This window comes from Prionailurus bengalensis, chromosome D1, assembly GCF_016509475.1.
Source record: "Prionailurus bengalensis isolate Pbe53 chromosome D1, Fcat_Pben_1.1_paternal_pri, whole genome shotgun sequence".
In the NCBI taxonomy this organism is placed as follows: domain Eukaryota; kingdom Metazoa; phylum Chordata; class Mammalia; order Carnivora; family Felidae; genus Prionailurus; species Prionailurus bengalensis.
The window spans coordinates 78225173-78241114 of NC_057346.1; the positions used below are offsets into that span (position 1 = coordinate 78225173).

Genomic DNA, 15942 nt, shown 5'->3' on the forward strand with positions numbered 1-15942 from the left:
CCTGCTAAACCAAAGATTCTCAAGACAGGAAAAGTAACATCAGCATCACCTGGGAACTAGTTAGAAATGCAAATTCTCAGGACCCGCATATATATACTGAACCAGAAGCTGTGGCACCCAGAAATCTGTGTTTTAACAAGCCATCTAAGGTGATGATCATGAATGATGAAATCTGAAAATCACTATTTTATACTCTGGAACTTGTATTCCATACTTACTTCTATTTCTTCCATTTCTCTGTTAAAACCTAGACTTTGCTCATAGGAAGACAAAACCCTCTCTAAATAAGCTTCTCAATTTAATGACTTTGGAAAATAGGACAGGAGTAGAATCCTTTTTTCCTCCTCACTGCTGCTATCATCCGTTATTCAGCAAGTTTTTGTCCTTCAAAGTTGTTGTTATTTTATCTGGTGCTGCCAGAACAGTGTAAGTATTAGTTACGCTGCTGTTAGAGTACGTAGAACTTAGCAGTTAAGTATCTAGGATCTACAACCAGACTGAGTAAATATAAACCATAATTCTCCGCTTATATCTATGTGACTGTAGCAAGTTATTTAAACTCACTTGCACGTAGTTATTCTATTGTGAAATAAGGATAGGGTGGCAGCTTTCTGATATTATTGTTAGCTTAAAATGAGAATCTAGAACAGTGACTGACACACTAACAATTCAATAACCATTGGCTATTTATTATTATTTCTACTTGACTGACTCGCATTTATGGATTTATTATTATGTTCCAGGCACCAGCCTAAGCCTTTTAAGTGCATTATTTTTAGTCTGACAGCAGTCCTATGACATGTAATTTATTAATAGTTCTTTGTACAGATCTTAACACCCCTTAAATGCTTATGATATGCCAGACATTCTTCTGGGTGCTTTACTTGTAATAATACATAGGTTCTGTTAATGTCCCCATTTTGTAGACCAGGGATGAAGCATAGTCAGTTAAGTAAACAGCTCAAGATCACTCAAGTAATAAATGACAGAAATAAACTTCAAACCCAGGCCTTAGAATCTGTGCTCTTGACCATTACACAGCTCTGCCCTTTTTTATAGACAAGGAATCAGACACCCAGAGAAGTTACATAACTTTCCAGTTACATAGTTATTAAATGACAAAGCTGGAGTCTTATAAAAATTTCTGTACCATGTTTATGTCACTATTTCTCCTATCACCATTAGTGACTTTGGCACCTTGCTCCTCTGCAATCCATCATCTTGCCTAAATTTACATGGATACTGATCACTTTATGTCTCCCTGGCCTTAACAATCTCTTGCCCCTTAATTCTGATCAGCTTTTGTGTTTACTTCACTTTAAGGGCTTGATCATCAGTTATCTTCTCTAATCACTCTAAGCTACATTATGTCCAAGATGTCATGGACTTACAGACTCTGCTCTTCCCCTCCTTGTTCAATCTGCATTTCCTCACACCCTCTACTAATTCCTTGTTCATAATCTCACCCTTGATGTTCTTACTTCTCTTACTCAGGCTATAGGGTACCACCATGTCCAGCCATTTTAAATAGTTTCTAGTTTCTGATATATAATGAAATCTCTTCCATGTTTTTGAACCTTTGCTGATCCATTCCCTCTTTTTGGAATTTCTCCCTCCTCCTCCACCTTTTTCCTCTTCTTCTTCCTCTCCTTCTCCTTTTCCTTGTCCTTTCTCCCTTCTTCTTTTTTCCTTCTTCCTTCTTCCTTCAACAATTCATCTTCCAAGGCCCAACCTGAGAGTATCCCTATGAAGGGCTTGCTTCTTGGTCACCCCAGCTGGAATGGTATTTTCCCTCTTTTGCTTTTCATTTGTACACCTGTTATGAACTTTGGCTTAAGCTGTCTATTGCTACTTGTCTCGTTCTTTCTCTTACTACACCAAGGGCCATTCTTATGTTTTCTCCTGAGTGCGTAGTAGCACCGTATTGGTAAAAGAGCATTGCTTTTCATGTCAGAGAGCCCTAGATTCCAATCTCCACTCTACTGCTTGCTTTTATCTTACACAATTCTGGTCTCCATTTTCCTATTTGTAAAATGAGAAGAAAGTGTGACTCAGAGAGGTAAGGATTACATGAATTAATGTAGGTGGAGAGTATAGTAATTGTTCTGTAAGGTTTAGCTTCCTTTTCCTCCTCAGCACAGTACCCTACTCTAAATACAGTCTCACAAAGAATTGGAGTGTGAATGCATAAATGAATGTTGAGTGGAGTGGCTGCTTTAATTTTGGCTGTGTGTAGCACAGGAAGAGAAGGTGTGAAAGTTTCTCATACTGGGTAAGAATTTTGATAGATTTTGATGGATATTGATTTGGATAACAACTATATAAAATTTTAAAAAGAAGATTAGGTTCTGAAAAGTCTGATGGATTTCATTTTTAAATAGAAAAAAAGTCAATGTGTTTTCATGATCCAATAGCAACTATAATGAAAAAGGAATAGTATGGGAACTTGCAAGTGGGAAGCATTTAAACATGCCACATGATTATATTATTACAAACACTCTTCAGGGTGAGAGTGAGAAGTAAACTTTGAAAATGATCTATTGGTGTTTTATTTCAGGAATAGTAGCATGAGTTCAAGTAGGTTTGTGAAGATTACTACTTAAATTTACACTTAGAATCCTGAAACACATTACTGACTACATGTATGCATAATCAGATGAAAACCCTAGTGGTAAAACCTACTGGCTTTGGAATCAGACAGACTAGATTTGAACCAGGGTTCTTCTACTTGGAACTGATTAGTGACTTGTGCAAATGATCTCACTTATCTGAGGCTTAGTTTCATCATCTATAAAATGGGTATATTAATAATATCCATGTCATTGGGTTGTTAAGTGGCTATGGATTTTATGGCATGTGAAGTGTTAGCCTGGGGTTTAGCAAGGTGAAGAAGCATTTATTAGATTTAGGTCTAACTATAATGGATGCTTAATGAACAGTTCATAATTGAGTCAGTTCTACTAGTGGGTGATTTTGTCCCCCAAGGGACATTTTGCAATTTTTGTGGACATTTTTGGTTGCTACAACTTGGGGACAAATGCTACTGCACCTAGTGCATAAAGGCCATGGGTGCTGCTAAACATGATACAATGCACAGACAGTGTCCCACAACAAAGAAGCATCTGTCCTGAAATATCAATAGTGTGGAGGTTGAGAAATCCTGAGCTATAGAATGGGTAAAAGTCATCTCTCCTGACATTTCTAGAGACAGCCATATTTTAAAACACTTCATGGGGCTCCTGAGTGGCTCGGTTGGTTGAGCGTCCAGCTTCAGCTCAGGCCATGATCTCATGGTTTGTGGGTTTGAGCCCTGTGTCAGGCTCTGTGCTGACTGCTTGCTTAGAGCCTGGAGGCTGCTTCAGATTCTGTGTCTCCTTCTCTCTCTGTCCCTCCCCCGCTTGCGTTCTGTCTCACTCTGTCTTTCAAAAATAAATACATGTGGAAAAAAAACCACTTCAAATGGGGAGAAAGTGATGGTTGAAAGTTATATTCATAAAAAGTAAACTTCATGCATCATACTTTCAAAAAAATATTGGAAAAGAAGACACACATATTAGATAAGCCTGGATATACACCTTATGGTGGTTTTTGTTTGTTTGTTGGTTGGTTGGTTGGTTTGTTTTTTGGCAAACCTTAGCATGCAAAATTATCACCTGGATTTCTTATTAAAACACAGATTTTCAGGCTTCACTCCCAGCATAGTCTGATTTGGAAACTCTGGTGTGAAAAATCTGCATTTTTAATAAGCATTTTAATAATCTAGATTTTTAAATCTGCAGCTGGTTCATGGACAACAGTTTGAAGGGATTCTTTTGAAGGGCTGAATGGGGTAGATGCATAACTCATACAAACACCTTCAAAAGTGCTGCCGCATTATGTAGCTCTGGTTCTCATTATCCTTAAAGTCTGCAGCAGGGTCAGTCTCTTTAGTATGGAGGAAAATAAGCAAAGTGAGATACAGCTACAGGATACAGCAGAGTGAGTTTGGCAGGACCTAGACAGCCTACCCACATGACCAAAACTTCAGTGTCTTTTGCCCTTCCTGCCTTCATTCTGTTACACAGGTAAAACATTCATACTTCCAGAACAGTAGAAACATGTGCATCACACTGGCCTTTGGAAACAGGCACCATTTACCACTAGGTCCAGGAAACATGCCCTATACCTTTTTTCTTGCTTCCTATCGGCCTTAAAGGAAGCCTCCAAAATGTCCTGGGGTTTGCACACAGCCACGTTCGGATTGCATTTTTAAGAGAGGTTGAAATTCTTTCAGCTGGAAGGTAATAATCAATGACAATACATTTTAAATCAATTTTTATACCAATTTTGGACTCTTATTTTATAAAGGCAGGTCATTGGGATTTTGCATTTCTTTTCTGAAAAAATAAATCCATGTTTGGCAGAAGTTTAATGTCACTGGATGGGTGGCATTTTAATGAGGGAATCATTTTTAGAAATAGAAAGTTCCTCTTTTGTGACAGACATTTAGGAAATAAGTCATTCTTTGACTCAAACCTAAAGATACCTATTCAGCAAACAGCAGAGAGGAAGAATGGAACAAGATATTTACCTCCTGAGAAGCCACTGAGGACAGGCAGATATTAGGTTACATGAAGTAAACAAAAGTATTTGACCTGATCTATGATTCATAGAAAAACAGCTGATCCACTTTAGCCTTTCATAAAGTCATTTCTCAAATTTCAGTAGCTGATTAATAATGACCAAGGTCCCTTTCAGAAACTCCAGGCTTTAACTCTTACACTTAAATGTGCCCCATGGAAGAATCAGAGCTTCTATGAGGCAACAATCTTCACTGAATTCAAGGCTCAGTGGTCGACTTGAGAAAACTTGCACAGGATGTACAAATTAGCTCATTAGAGATAGTGTGTTCCCATACTTCTCTGCAAAAGAATATTTCTAAAGCTACCCAGTTAAGGGAATGTCTTTCTTACTTAGTATGAACATTGTGGAAGATATTTTGAAAACAAAGTGGAAGTTTTGCTTATAGATAGATGAAGGTGTGAGTACCATAGCTAAAGCAATTCTTTTCTGACGTATTGTGTGTATGCACACAGCTAGAGGTGTGCCTCAGACACTATCCCCACTCACACAAAAAAGAAAGAAAAAAATACGTATTAAGTAATAGTTACTTTCACTATAAATACATGTGCTGCTGGATCCGATCATGAGATTTCTCGGGGTATTTAAAATATAATTCCATTCATAACATTTTTATGTATATGCAGCTTTTAAGAAAGTTGAAAATAGTTGTAAAATGTGAGACATAAGCCCATTTAAGCATTTATGATTTTTTTGACAACTTTTCAGTGAATATCTACTATGTGTCAGGCACTGTGCTGTATTGGGGATATAACAGTATACCTGAAAAAAAAAATCCTCTTGCCCGTAAGCAGCTTACATCGTAGACTGAGATATAAACCAAAAACATGTACAATGATTTGTCAAATATTTGCAATTTGTGCTTAGATCTATGAAGAAAATAAATACAAGTAAATATAACTGGATTTCTTGAGTCTTTCTTTTATTTCTTGTGCTTTAATAATATAACATTTCAAGATGGTCAAGGTCTTTATTTGTAGTGGCTAGTCAATCAAGTCCAGAACACATTTTATTCTTTTGGAAAAAGCAATGTACCTTAAAATTGCTTTTAATTAACTTGACCTGAGATATTTAGATCTGCTAACTCCTTTTATTTTTCAGGGTTTTTGGAGCTGCCATACTTCTTACCTCTACTCTGAATATGCTAATCCCATCAGCAGCCAGAGTGCATTATGGGTGTGTCATCTTTGTTAGGATATTGCAGGGACTTGTTGAGGTATGGAACCGCAGGATGACATCATCTTAAGGTTGGCATGTTAATCAGAACCAGCAGGCTATCTTTGTCTTGATCTACAAATAAACATTTTATAAGGTTGTGTCTACACAGTATGCTTAAAAATTGGAAAATTGGGCAATCAGATATTTTGTGTTTAAATAATGCTAAAGTACAACGGTGACTGCTCGTCTCCTCTTCTCGAGAATTGAGTGGTATTAAAGAAATGTTTAATGACTATTTAACTTAAAAAAATAAAAAGGACAAACACTTTTGTTAATGTGCTATGATAAGAATTTTTGAGTCTATCCTTTCCTGGTGATAACCTGAATTAATACCTTTTGGGAGTTTTATACCAAGTCCCCGTTGGACTCGAATCATGATCTGAGTTTTCACTAAAATGTTTCATTGACTATATTCTTTGGGAATTCAGAATTCTCCTGAAGTATAGTGAGAGTAGGTAAATCAGATAAGTATTAAAGCCCTTCTCTCCAAAAAAGAAAGAAAAACTTGATAGGATCAAAATAACACAAAATGGATAATTATTTTAAAGGTCTTAAGTTCTAGATACTACTTTTAGGAAGTGTGAGCTTCAAGGATCTAAGCTTTAACTTCTTCTGTATGGATTCCTTATATTTGGGAATCACTGTATTTAATGCCTCATGAAAAGGCCTCCCACATTCCTCGAGCTGTTCAGAGTTGCAGATGAATGGAGTAATACTTGAGGGTTGGGGAGAATTTGGACAGGTCACTAAAAAGCCATGTCTTACTTGATCTGGGCTGAAAGTTTTTAAGGTGAAATTTCAGGGAATTAGCAAAGAGCTGTGAGTAGCAGCTTTCTCTAATACCTTGGGCCCATTTGAAGGAGATAGCCTCAGAGAAGGGAATGAGCTTATTTTTCTGTTACCCTGCATCCTAAATGGTGATATATATATCTTCCCCCATCACAGGGCGTCACCTACCCAGCATGTCATGGGATATGGAGCAAATGGGCTCCTCCTCTAGAGAGGAGTAGATTGGCAACCACCTCCTTTTGTGGTGAGTACCACATGCAGATGGAATTGTGGTAGGTAAAAGTTTAGGAACAACTTGGATAAGAACTTAAAGTCGATAAAGCACATCTCTAAAACCATTTGGGGTGTGTGTGTGTGTGTGTGTGTGTACATGAGGAAAGGTTTTTGACCACCAGTTCAATTTCTTTAATTCTTATCGGTCTCCTTAAATCCTGTATTTCTTCTGCGTTTTTTATTTTTCTAGGAGTTGATGATCCATTTCATCTAAGTTTTCAAATATATTCATAAATAATTTTATCATAGTCTTTTTACTTTACTTTTTTATTATAGTCTTATTATTTTTATACCTCTTTTGTGTCTTTGGGAAGTAGGTCAGATACACTTGTGTAGTCCTGTATCACTGGCTGTATATGTAGACATATATATGTATTTGTAGGTACAGGGGTAGAAGTGTGCATGTACCTAAGTGTGCAACTATGTGTTAGTGGGAGCCAACCAATAAATGTGAGAGGAAGTCAGAATTTGTATTTATTTCACTTACCTTCCTCCCATTCTCCCTTCTACTTTAGGTTCATATGCTGGAGCTGTGATTGCAATGCCTTTAGCTGGCATTCTTGTACAGTATACTGGTTGGTCCTCAGTATTCTATGTCTATGGTATGTTGCATTTCTCTACAATAAAGTTAAAAGAAATGTATGTGAACTAAAACAAAGTGATAGATCCCTGAATAGACTCCTGCATTTATTCACATTTTCCCCATTAATAATCCTTTTTTCATATTTTGGGAAGATCAAGGAAAATGTCTTATCTTTATGATTCTCCCTACCTTGGTATTTATTGTTTTTAAAAACAATTACATTGCTGGTGGCAATTTTGACATGGTATGACATATATTGTCCTTGAATATGAAAAAAAGTTAGCTCTTGATTCATAGCCAATTAAGAGGAAAGAGCTAGGCAGCACCCACTTTTCTTTCTTTGCTGCTGCTTTCTTAGTTATTCCCCTGACCCTGCCTTATCAAGGCTGAATAGGGGTAGAAAGCTGGAAAACAATAGTGGGGTTAATGCAGCAGTGCAGTTTTGTGATGAAATATTAACTGTCAGCTGCAGCAACAGACATTTTCGTCTTCATTATTCCAGAATTAAATGCGATGAAACCTTCAAATGGAAATAAAAAAGGACCTGAAATTCTAAGTCTGAAGTCCCTTTCTGTTCACTTTCTAACCAGAACCAGAAAGCTGACCCCTTGAAAGTACCCCTAATGTCTCTCTCTAGATTCTTTTTTTTTTTTTGTAACAATCAGAAAAAGAGAAATATAAGAGAGCTGGATTCCAACTGATGTCACTGATTAATACCATCTTTGGATGTGGGCCGAGAATGTGAAATATTAATGAAGTCATGAGGTAGAACCGGACAGTATCTGGCTGCTTCCAAATTTGGCATGATCCATTTCCATTTCAGAATGTTCTCGTCAGAGCAAATTCTTATATTTGCAGAATATTATTTAATATGCTTTATATAGCAGGAGCTCTTATTCTGGTTCAAAAGCCATGGATGGGTTTTAGATTCATGAATGCCCAAAATTATCAGCCATGCATGCATTTGTACATTTTTTCCTGGGGAGATATTTTTATCAGATTTTAATCCATATCTTTCATCAGATTTTCAAGAGTCCATAATTCTAAGAAATTTAAAGCACATGTGTATAGTTTTAAGCAAATGTAGTACAAGTTAGGATGGCCAGCCATTAAATCCTCTGATTTGTGCCTTCATTTAACCCATTACTTAATTGAAAATATGATGTGACAGTAAAGGAAGAATATTAATTTCCACAAAGCACTCATGAAAATCAATCCCATTATGTAAGTTGTATCTCATTTAATATTTATCATTGAATGGTACAAAATTTAGATATTAGATACTCTGAAAATATCACATTATAGCACTTGCCTACTGTGTGTAACAAAAATTAGGTCTTTGAGCCAGCCACACATTCACTATTAATAATTTAAAAATTAGTAAGATATGAACTGAATAGTGGCTTACATTAAAACAGATAATGCATATATAGCAATTAGCTAAATGTCTGGCACTGCAGATGCATTCAGTTAGTGGTAATGATAATTACTACTGAATTACACGAGCTTTCATTTATTGAGTGCTTTTTTTGTGCCATCCACTCTGCTAGTTACTAGTTGCACTATCTCCTTTAACCCTTCTTTGCCACAGTCTTATAAAAAAAAAAAAAGAGTCATCTCATTTTATAGTGGAGGTTTACGGAGATTTCATCATTGATTAGAGCATATATCTAATGAGTGACACAGCCAGGATTTGAATCTGGGAGACCCATATGCCACAACGACTACACTCTACCAAATGTTCACACACTATCTAACCCCCAGTTGTGTTCGCTGTCATGTTTGGTAATGAAGAAAAAAAAAGCACGGCATATCAAAATCTGTGGTATTAAGAAACAATTCTTAGAGATTGAACAAGCAGGAAAAAAGTATTAGAGAGATCAGGAGTATTTAGATTGTTACCCAAAGGATAAAGAACGGTAAGAGGCAAAAATAAATGACCATCCTCTGGGAAACCAGAATAAACCACTTGGAATTTTTTCTTTTATTAATTCTTTAGGTTTACATTGCACAATAAGGGCATGATTTAATAGTGAAAGTGCTAAAGAAAGGGATGGAGAAGGACTTGCAAACAGTTTATTGTCTTTAACTTTCATCTGCCCAAAGAGTGATCCATAGGCAGCAGTGTGGTACTGAAAATGACATGGTATATAGTCATATAAAGTGTTAAATGTTACTACGTTAATTAGAGAATTTTTTAAATGAACGATAGCCACTTAGGCTAAAATAATCTAGATTTTATTTAATAGTCTGTTTACTAGATCTGGAGGTGCTAGTAGGAGAGTGAAAGGAGTATTTTTGTGTGTGTGGAAATACACTCACATATTCATATGGAAGGCAAATAAGAAAAGAACTCAACCTCTTTGAAGACAGGAATTTTGTCTTGTGCACCAAATACCTCTCACTTAGCAGAGTGCCTGGAATAGTAAGTGCTCAGTAAATGTTTGTTGGATGTATGAACATCTTCCAAACCATGCCATTCAATAATTGTTCATTGTGAGTTTCCCGTGTATCACTGTTATTTAATAAGGAGATAAAACCACAGAACCAGCCTTCAGGAAGGTTGAAGTCTAGTGGCATAACACAAGCATAGATGGCTGAAGTCAGCTGGAGAAGCATAAACTCCAAATCACATTCTATAGAATGTGTCTGTCATGAGATTCCTATCATTTTATTCCAGCAAATGATGGTTAACTAAGGACATTTATGATAGATTTTTGCCTTTTTTCTTTTGAACTTTTGCTTGCAGGAAGCTTTGGAATGATCTGGTACATGTTTTGGCTTTTGGTGTCTTATGAGAGTCCTGCAAAGCATCCTACCATTACAGATGAAGAACGTAGGTACATTGAAGAAAGCATTGGAGAGAGTGCAAATCTTTTAGGTGCAATGGAAGTAAGAATTTTATTATGGTGTATATTCCCGTTCTTATTCTTCATCTCACCTCCCTTTGACCAACCAAACTACTTTCTGAGTCCCAATTCAACGAAACCAATTTGGTGTCAATCATGATTGTTTTCTTTCCTCCATCCATATTTTCTGAGTTAGGAATGGTCACTACTTCCTTTACCTATAACTTCTTTTTTTCTTTATCTTTTCTCAATCATCAAATTTTCCCTTGGCTGTAGCTGGGACTATAAACCTAAATAAGCTTTTATAAACAGTTCAACATGATCCATAATTTAAACAAATTCAACAAATATTTGTTAATTTCAGATCACAGGAAATGCCAGATCAGCTAACACAATCATGAAAAGGACTATTATTAGTGTATTGAATTGTCTAAATGTAGGTTTTACACATATCTATTTATGCTACATGTGGTTTAAGAAATCATAAATCATTAGAATGTCAATAATAGCTGACATGAAAATATTCTTAGCATAATACAATCTTGTTATTGATAAAATCTTACAATTTTCAGGATTATTGTTATGAAGATAAAGTATTCATATAACATGAACCCCTTTCCTTATTCTGATTTGCTTTCTTGAATGGAATCTATGGAGACAGAAATGCATTCTGTGTCAATAATGCAAATATTTTAGTCCCTGTGACATTAATATATCATAAATATTAATTGGTAAATAGCCATCTGGTACTATTAAAAACTGGGGAACAAAACTCACGTATTTAGATAGGTGCAATAATTCAGCACCTGAACAGAAACTCAATTTCCTTATGCTGAGAGATAGAAGGCACCATGCATGGCTGAAGAACCAGTGTCTCTTAACATTATGCTTCTCTTTCTTTTAAAGGCTCCTCTTCTCATTCGAATTGTATTTTATTCCAGCAGATTCTCTACTTCATTTGTTAGAGAAGGCCTGTCTTTGACACCTCATCCTAGGTTCAAAGGTCTATCAGCCACTAGTGTTGAGGCCTTTAATGAATAGGAAAAATCCCATATTGGATATCATACAGAAGTGAAACTTCAGTACTTAAAAACAGTATTCTTATGGTAGTCCCATGAATGGGACAGACTGGCATTAGAACTTTCCCCTTCCTGTTTCCTTCTGTAAATGGCCTGATGGTTTCTAATAGTGGCTACTTAGGAAACAAGTGGTGATGTGGGGATGGCGTGGGTGTTGGCAGTGCACTCTGGTGCCCACCAGCAGTGGTCGCTGTGCACAGAAGCTAAATACAGGCTGATCCATGGTGAGTTCAGAATTTAGCCTCAATTTCTAGCCCAAAAATGATCTGATCAGCCTATATTTTCATTGTTTAATATACCTCTTTTACTTAACAGTTCTTGAGAGATTGTGTGTCTAAATCAAACATACGCTTTTAAACAGTTAAAAATTGGGGCGCCTGGGTGGCGCAGTCGGTTAAGCGTCCGACTTCAGCCAGGTCACGATCTCGCGGTCTGTGAGTTCGAGCCCCGCGTCAGGCTCTGGGCTGATGGCTCAGAGCCTGGAGCCTGTTTCCGATTCTGTGTCTCCCTCTCTTTCTGCCCCTCCCCCGTTCATGTTCTGTCTCTCTCTGTCCCAAAAATAAATAAACGTTAAAAAAAAAAAAATTAAACAGTTAAAAATTTAGTCTAAGTGAAAACCAATTTCTGGAAATGACATTAAAAAGAGCAGCTAGTAGCTTGATGAAACAGCATAGATAATCTCAAACTCCCAATTTCCTTACCTTACTGCTTTTCTGAACATAGTATTTACTTCTTACTGATGTTTTATACTTTCCTGAAGCTCCAAAAGAAAATTAAAAATGAGATTATATTCCAGTTATTGTACTTGGACTTTAGTTATTTTTAGCTTTTTATTGTGAACAAATTTAATATATAGCAAAGCAGAAAGAACAGTAACAGAAGCATCCATGTCTCCCCGGCATGGATGCAACAGTTGTTAACATCTTGCCTTATCTATTTCACTTTTCTTATTTCTGAATGATTTCAAAGTAAATGAGGTATTAAAACACTTGACCCACAAATACTTCATATGCCTCTCTAAAAAAATAAAAATCCTCTTTCACAATTTAAGGGCTATTATTATACCTAAAACAATTAAAAATAATTCCCTGATAGTGCCTAATACCTAGATCGTATTCAAATTTCTAATACCCAGTCCCAATATGAATACCTGGTCTATATTCATATGCCCTGTGCAGCTATTTCTTTGGAATCTGCATCCAATTAAGATCACACATTGCAGCTGACTGTATTGTCTTTTAAATCTTTTTTTCCTTAAAAAATTGAATATAACATGTATACAGAAAAATGCATAAATCTTAAGCAAACAACTTGCTTAATTTTTGTAAACACACTTATGAAGCAAACAGCCAGGTCAGTAAGTACACTGTTATCAAAATGGTATAAGCCCTCCTACGACCCCTAACAATTTTTAAGGTATAAAATTAGATATATCTTACATTTGATGAAATATTTTACAACCTGAAGAAAAAAGTTCTTAGCAGAGATGTTCCAGGTCTGAATAATAGAAACACTTTCCCAGCAGGAAAAAGTTATTTACTTTTAATAATATTCTGAAGTTATTTCTCATACAAACATAATAATACAATGCTGACATCCCTGTATTTGACCATTTTTATTACCTGTGAAGTAAGCATATTTATCTGGCATTGTTTTCCCAGAGCATATTGAATTTTAAGAAATTCATCTATGATGTTGTCACTGGATATTTTTATTCAAAGCCACAGCACTCATTATATGTTATTAGGCTGTGTTTTTGTTTTTGTTTGTTTTTCTTTTTGTCCTATATATATTTGTGATCACAAAATATAATTTCTTACTATATTACTTTTAAAGTGATCTTGAAAGGTTTAGTTAGAGTCACAATCAAGACTAGCAATTCTAAGGTTCTATATCCAGGAATAATTACCAAATCTGTGCAAAAAATGGTTGTCTCTTCTTTTACTAATTTGGTCGGTTCAAGGATCCCAACCTCGCGTTAAACAGAGTTATTTTAGGCTATTGTTTCTTCACCAAACTCTATTTTGACATTCAAAATAAGGTCATTGAGAAAGTGCTTGAGAATAGGAGAGACATTTTCAGGTCTGAAAATATTAGTCTTGAGGGGGAGAAGATAATTGCTTTATGTTTGGGCATATAGAGGATCTTTAGGAATATTAGGTATAATTTTTTAATGGTTATCATAAGCAAAACCAATCATGTTTAGGTTGTTAATTTTGAAATGTTTTCAATATCACAAATATCTAATTATCATGTGCCCATGGTGTGATGGGTGGCCACTTTAATCCAGCTGTATACCATATGAGTTTTACAGAACCTTGCACTTTAGCATCACAGAATTTATATTGAAATCCATTGTCTTTCAAGAGAATTTATAGATCTGTAGTCATATTATTGACTTTAGATAGGGTCTAGAATATTGCACTCTTAATTTTTCTTATTTTTCTTCTAACTATATTGGATTTTCAATGTTTTAGATAAGATATTTTGGATACTAACAAGGTCACTGATATGGCAATGATCTTTAGCTAAGTCATGATCTGTCATTGCAAAAAAACGTCTTAGCAACTAGGATCTGTGCTTTTGGAATTGTTTTCTATAAACATAGGATCTTACATATTCCTAAAATGTGAACTATCTAATCAGAAGAGGCTGATATCTTTTTCTTATTCCAATGATTATTCATGCAGCAAAGATTAATTAGACTTGCAATGAACTGTTCATTACCTCCTACTCATGCCCCAACATATACATCCTGAAAATGCGAAGCACTTATTATTCCCATTTAAGTTAGAACATATTTTAAATGGTCAGAATGGCTCTCTGTTTGGGATTTCAGAAATTCAAGACTCCATGGAGGAAATTTTTTACATCTATGCCTGTCTATGCAATAATTGTTGCAAACTTCTGCAGAAGCTGGACTTTTTACTTATTGCTTATTAGTCAGCCGGCATATTTTGAGGAAGTCTTTGGATTTGAAATCAGCAAGGTATGTAAAAATTATCCTGTTTAACTAGTGCATTATTTTTGTGTTCAGCTGAATATTAAGTTTCTTTGCCAACATTCTATCTTCTAAATTTTATAAGTTACTCATTTACGTGTCATCTATTTAACAAATAACTTCTGGGAAACAGACTGAGTAAGGTGTTTGAATGTCTGCTTCATTCAGCTGTCTGCTAGAAACTGCTCTTTGTTGATGGAAATACAGGCAAAATCAGCCTGGTCTCTGCCCTCATGGAACTTATATCTCAGTTGGGGTGGGCAGCTCTGGAGCCTTTCCCCTGTAAAGAAACATAACTTTCTTTAAGTCTCAGATCAGAGATAGTGTTACAGTGAACAAAAAATGGAATTGTATTTATACAATCACCAATCTCTTCTTCAATGCTTTCAAAAATCTGTCTGGCTCTCTTTTCCATGTAAAAGTTTATTTTGATTTGGTCCTGATTGATAGACAAATGGATAATGAAGATGTCATACACAACACACACGCATACGTGCACACGTGCACACACAGTGGAATACTATGTGGCCACAAAAAGGATGAGATTGTGCCATTTGTGACAACATAGATGGACCTAGGGGGTATTTTATGAGATGAAATAAGTCAGACTTTGAGAAAGACAAATACCTTATGATTTCACTCAAATGTGTAATCTAAAAAAACCTAAATGAAGAAACAAACAAAAAGCAGAATCAGATGTGTAAATATAGAGAACAAATTGGGGGTTACCAGAGGGGTGGGAAATAAGGGATGGGCAAAATGAGTGAAGGGGAGCAGGAGATACAGGCTTCCAGTTATGGAATAAATAAGTCATTGGATTAAATGACGCAACATAAGGAACACAGTCAATGATATTGTAATGCCATTGTGTGGTGACAGATGGTAGCCACACTTGTGGTGACTGTAGCAAAATATATAGACTTGTGGAAGCACTTTGTCATACACCTGAAATTAATGTAACATTGTGTGTTAACTACACTCAAGTAAAAGAAAAAAATTTTTAAAAATTCCTATAAACTTAAAAAAAAATCTGTCTGGCTAAAAGATTTGAGATAGCAAAAAAAAAAAGCTGAAAACAATCTTATGTGCCATTTATTCATTTAAAAAGCTTTTGTTGAACATGAGATGTGTAGGATTCAGAAATAAAAACATGGTTCCTGTCCTCAAGAGTTCACAGCTTGGTGGTATAGACGAAAGCAATTAGTTATCAGTTACAGCACAGTATGCTAAATGCTACAGACATTCGTTCGTAGCTGTGAAAATGTAATCATTTTGAGACATTCCGTAAAGAAAAAATGAAAATGAAAATACAACTTCATATTTATAGAAGGATTTGAAATTTACAAGGTCCTTTCATATTCATAAACAACCTTGTTTGGTTGACCAGCTGGATAACTATCATCATTTCTATTGATGAGGAAACAAACTAGGGAAGGTATTTAAATTGCCTACGGCCAAGCTGGTAATATATGCCAGGATCGAGTTGAAGCCCTGAGCCTTTAATTTATGTTTCATTTCCCTTTACTATGC

The 15942-nt window shown here is 35.7% G+C and overlaps 1 protein-coding gene across 1 annotated transcript in view; it reads left to right on the plus strand.

The window, feature by feature from the left end:
* The window catches only part of SLC17A6 (solute carrier family 17 member 6), a 41745-nt gene that overhangs the window by 16964 nt on the left and 8839 nt on the right, over positions 1 to 15942 (plus strand). The window contains exons 4-8 of the mRNA XM_043580824.1: positions 5722 to 5836; positions 6784 to 6871; positions 7416 to 7502; positions 10233 to 10375; positions 14251 to 14400. Coding sequence (XP_043436759.1) covers positions 5722 to 5836; positions 6784 to 6871; positions 7416 to 7502; positions 10233 to 10375; positions 14251 to 14400 — 583 coding nt within the window. The remainder of the gene's footprint in view (positions 1 to 5721; positions 5837 to 6783; positions 6872 to 7415; positions 7503 to 10232; positions 10376 to 14250; positions 14401 to 15942) is intronic.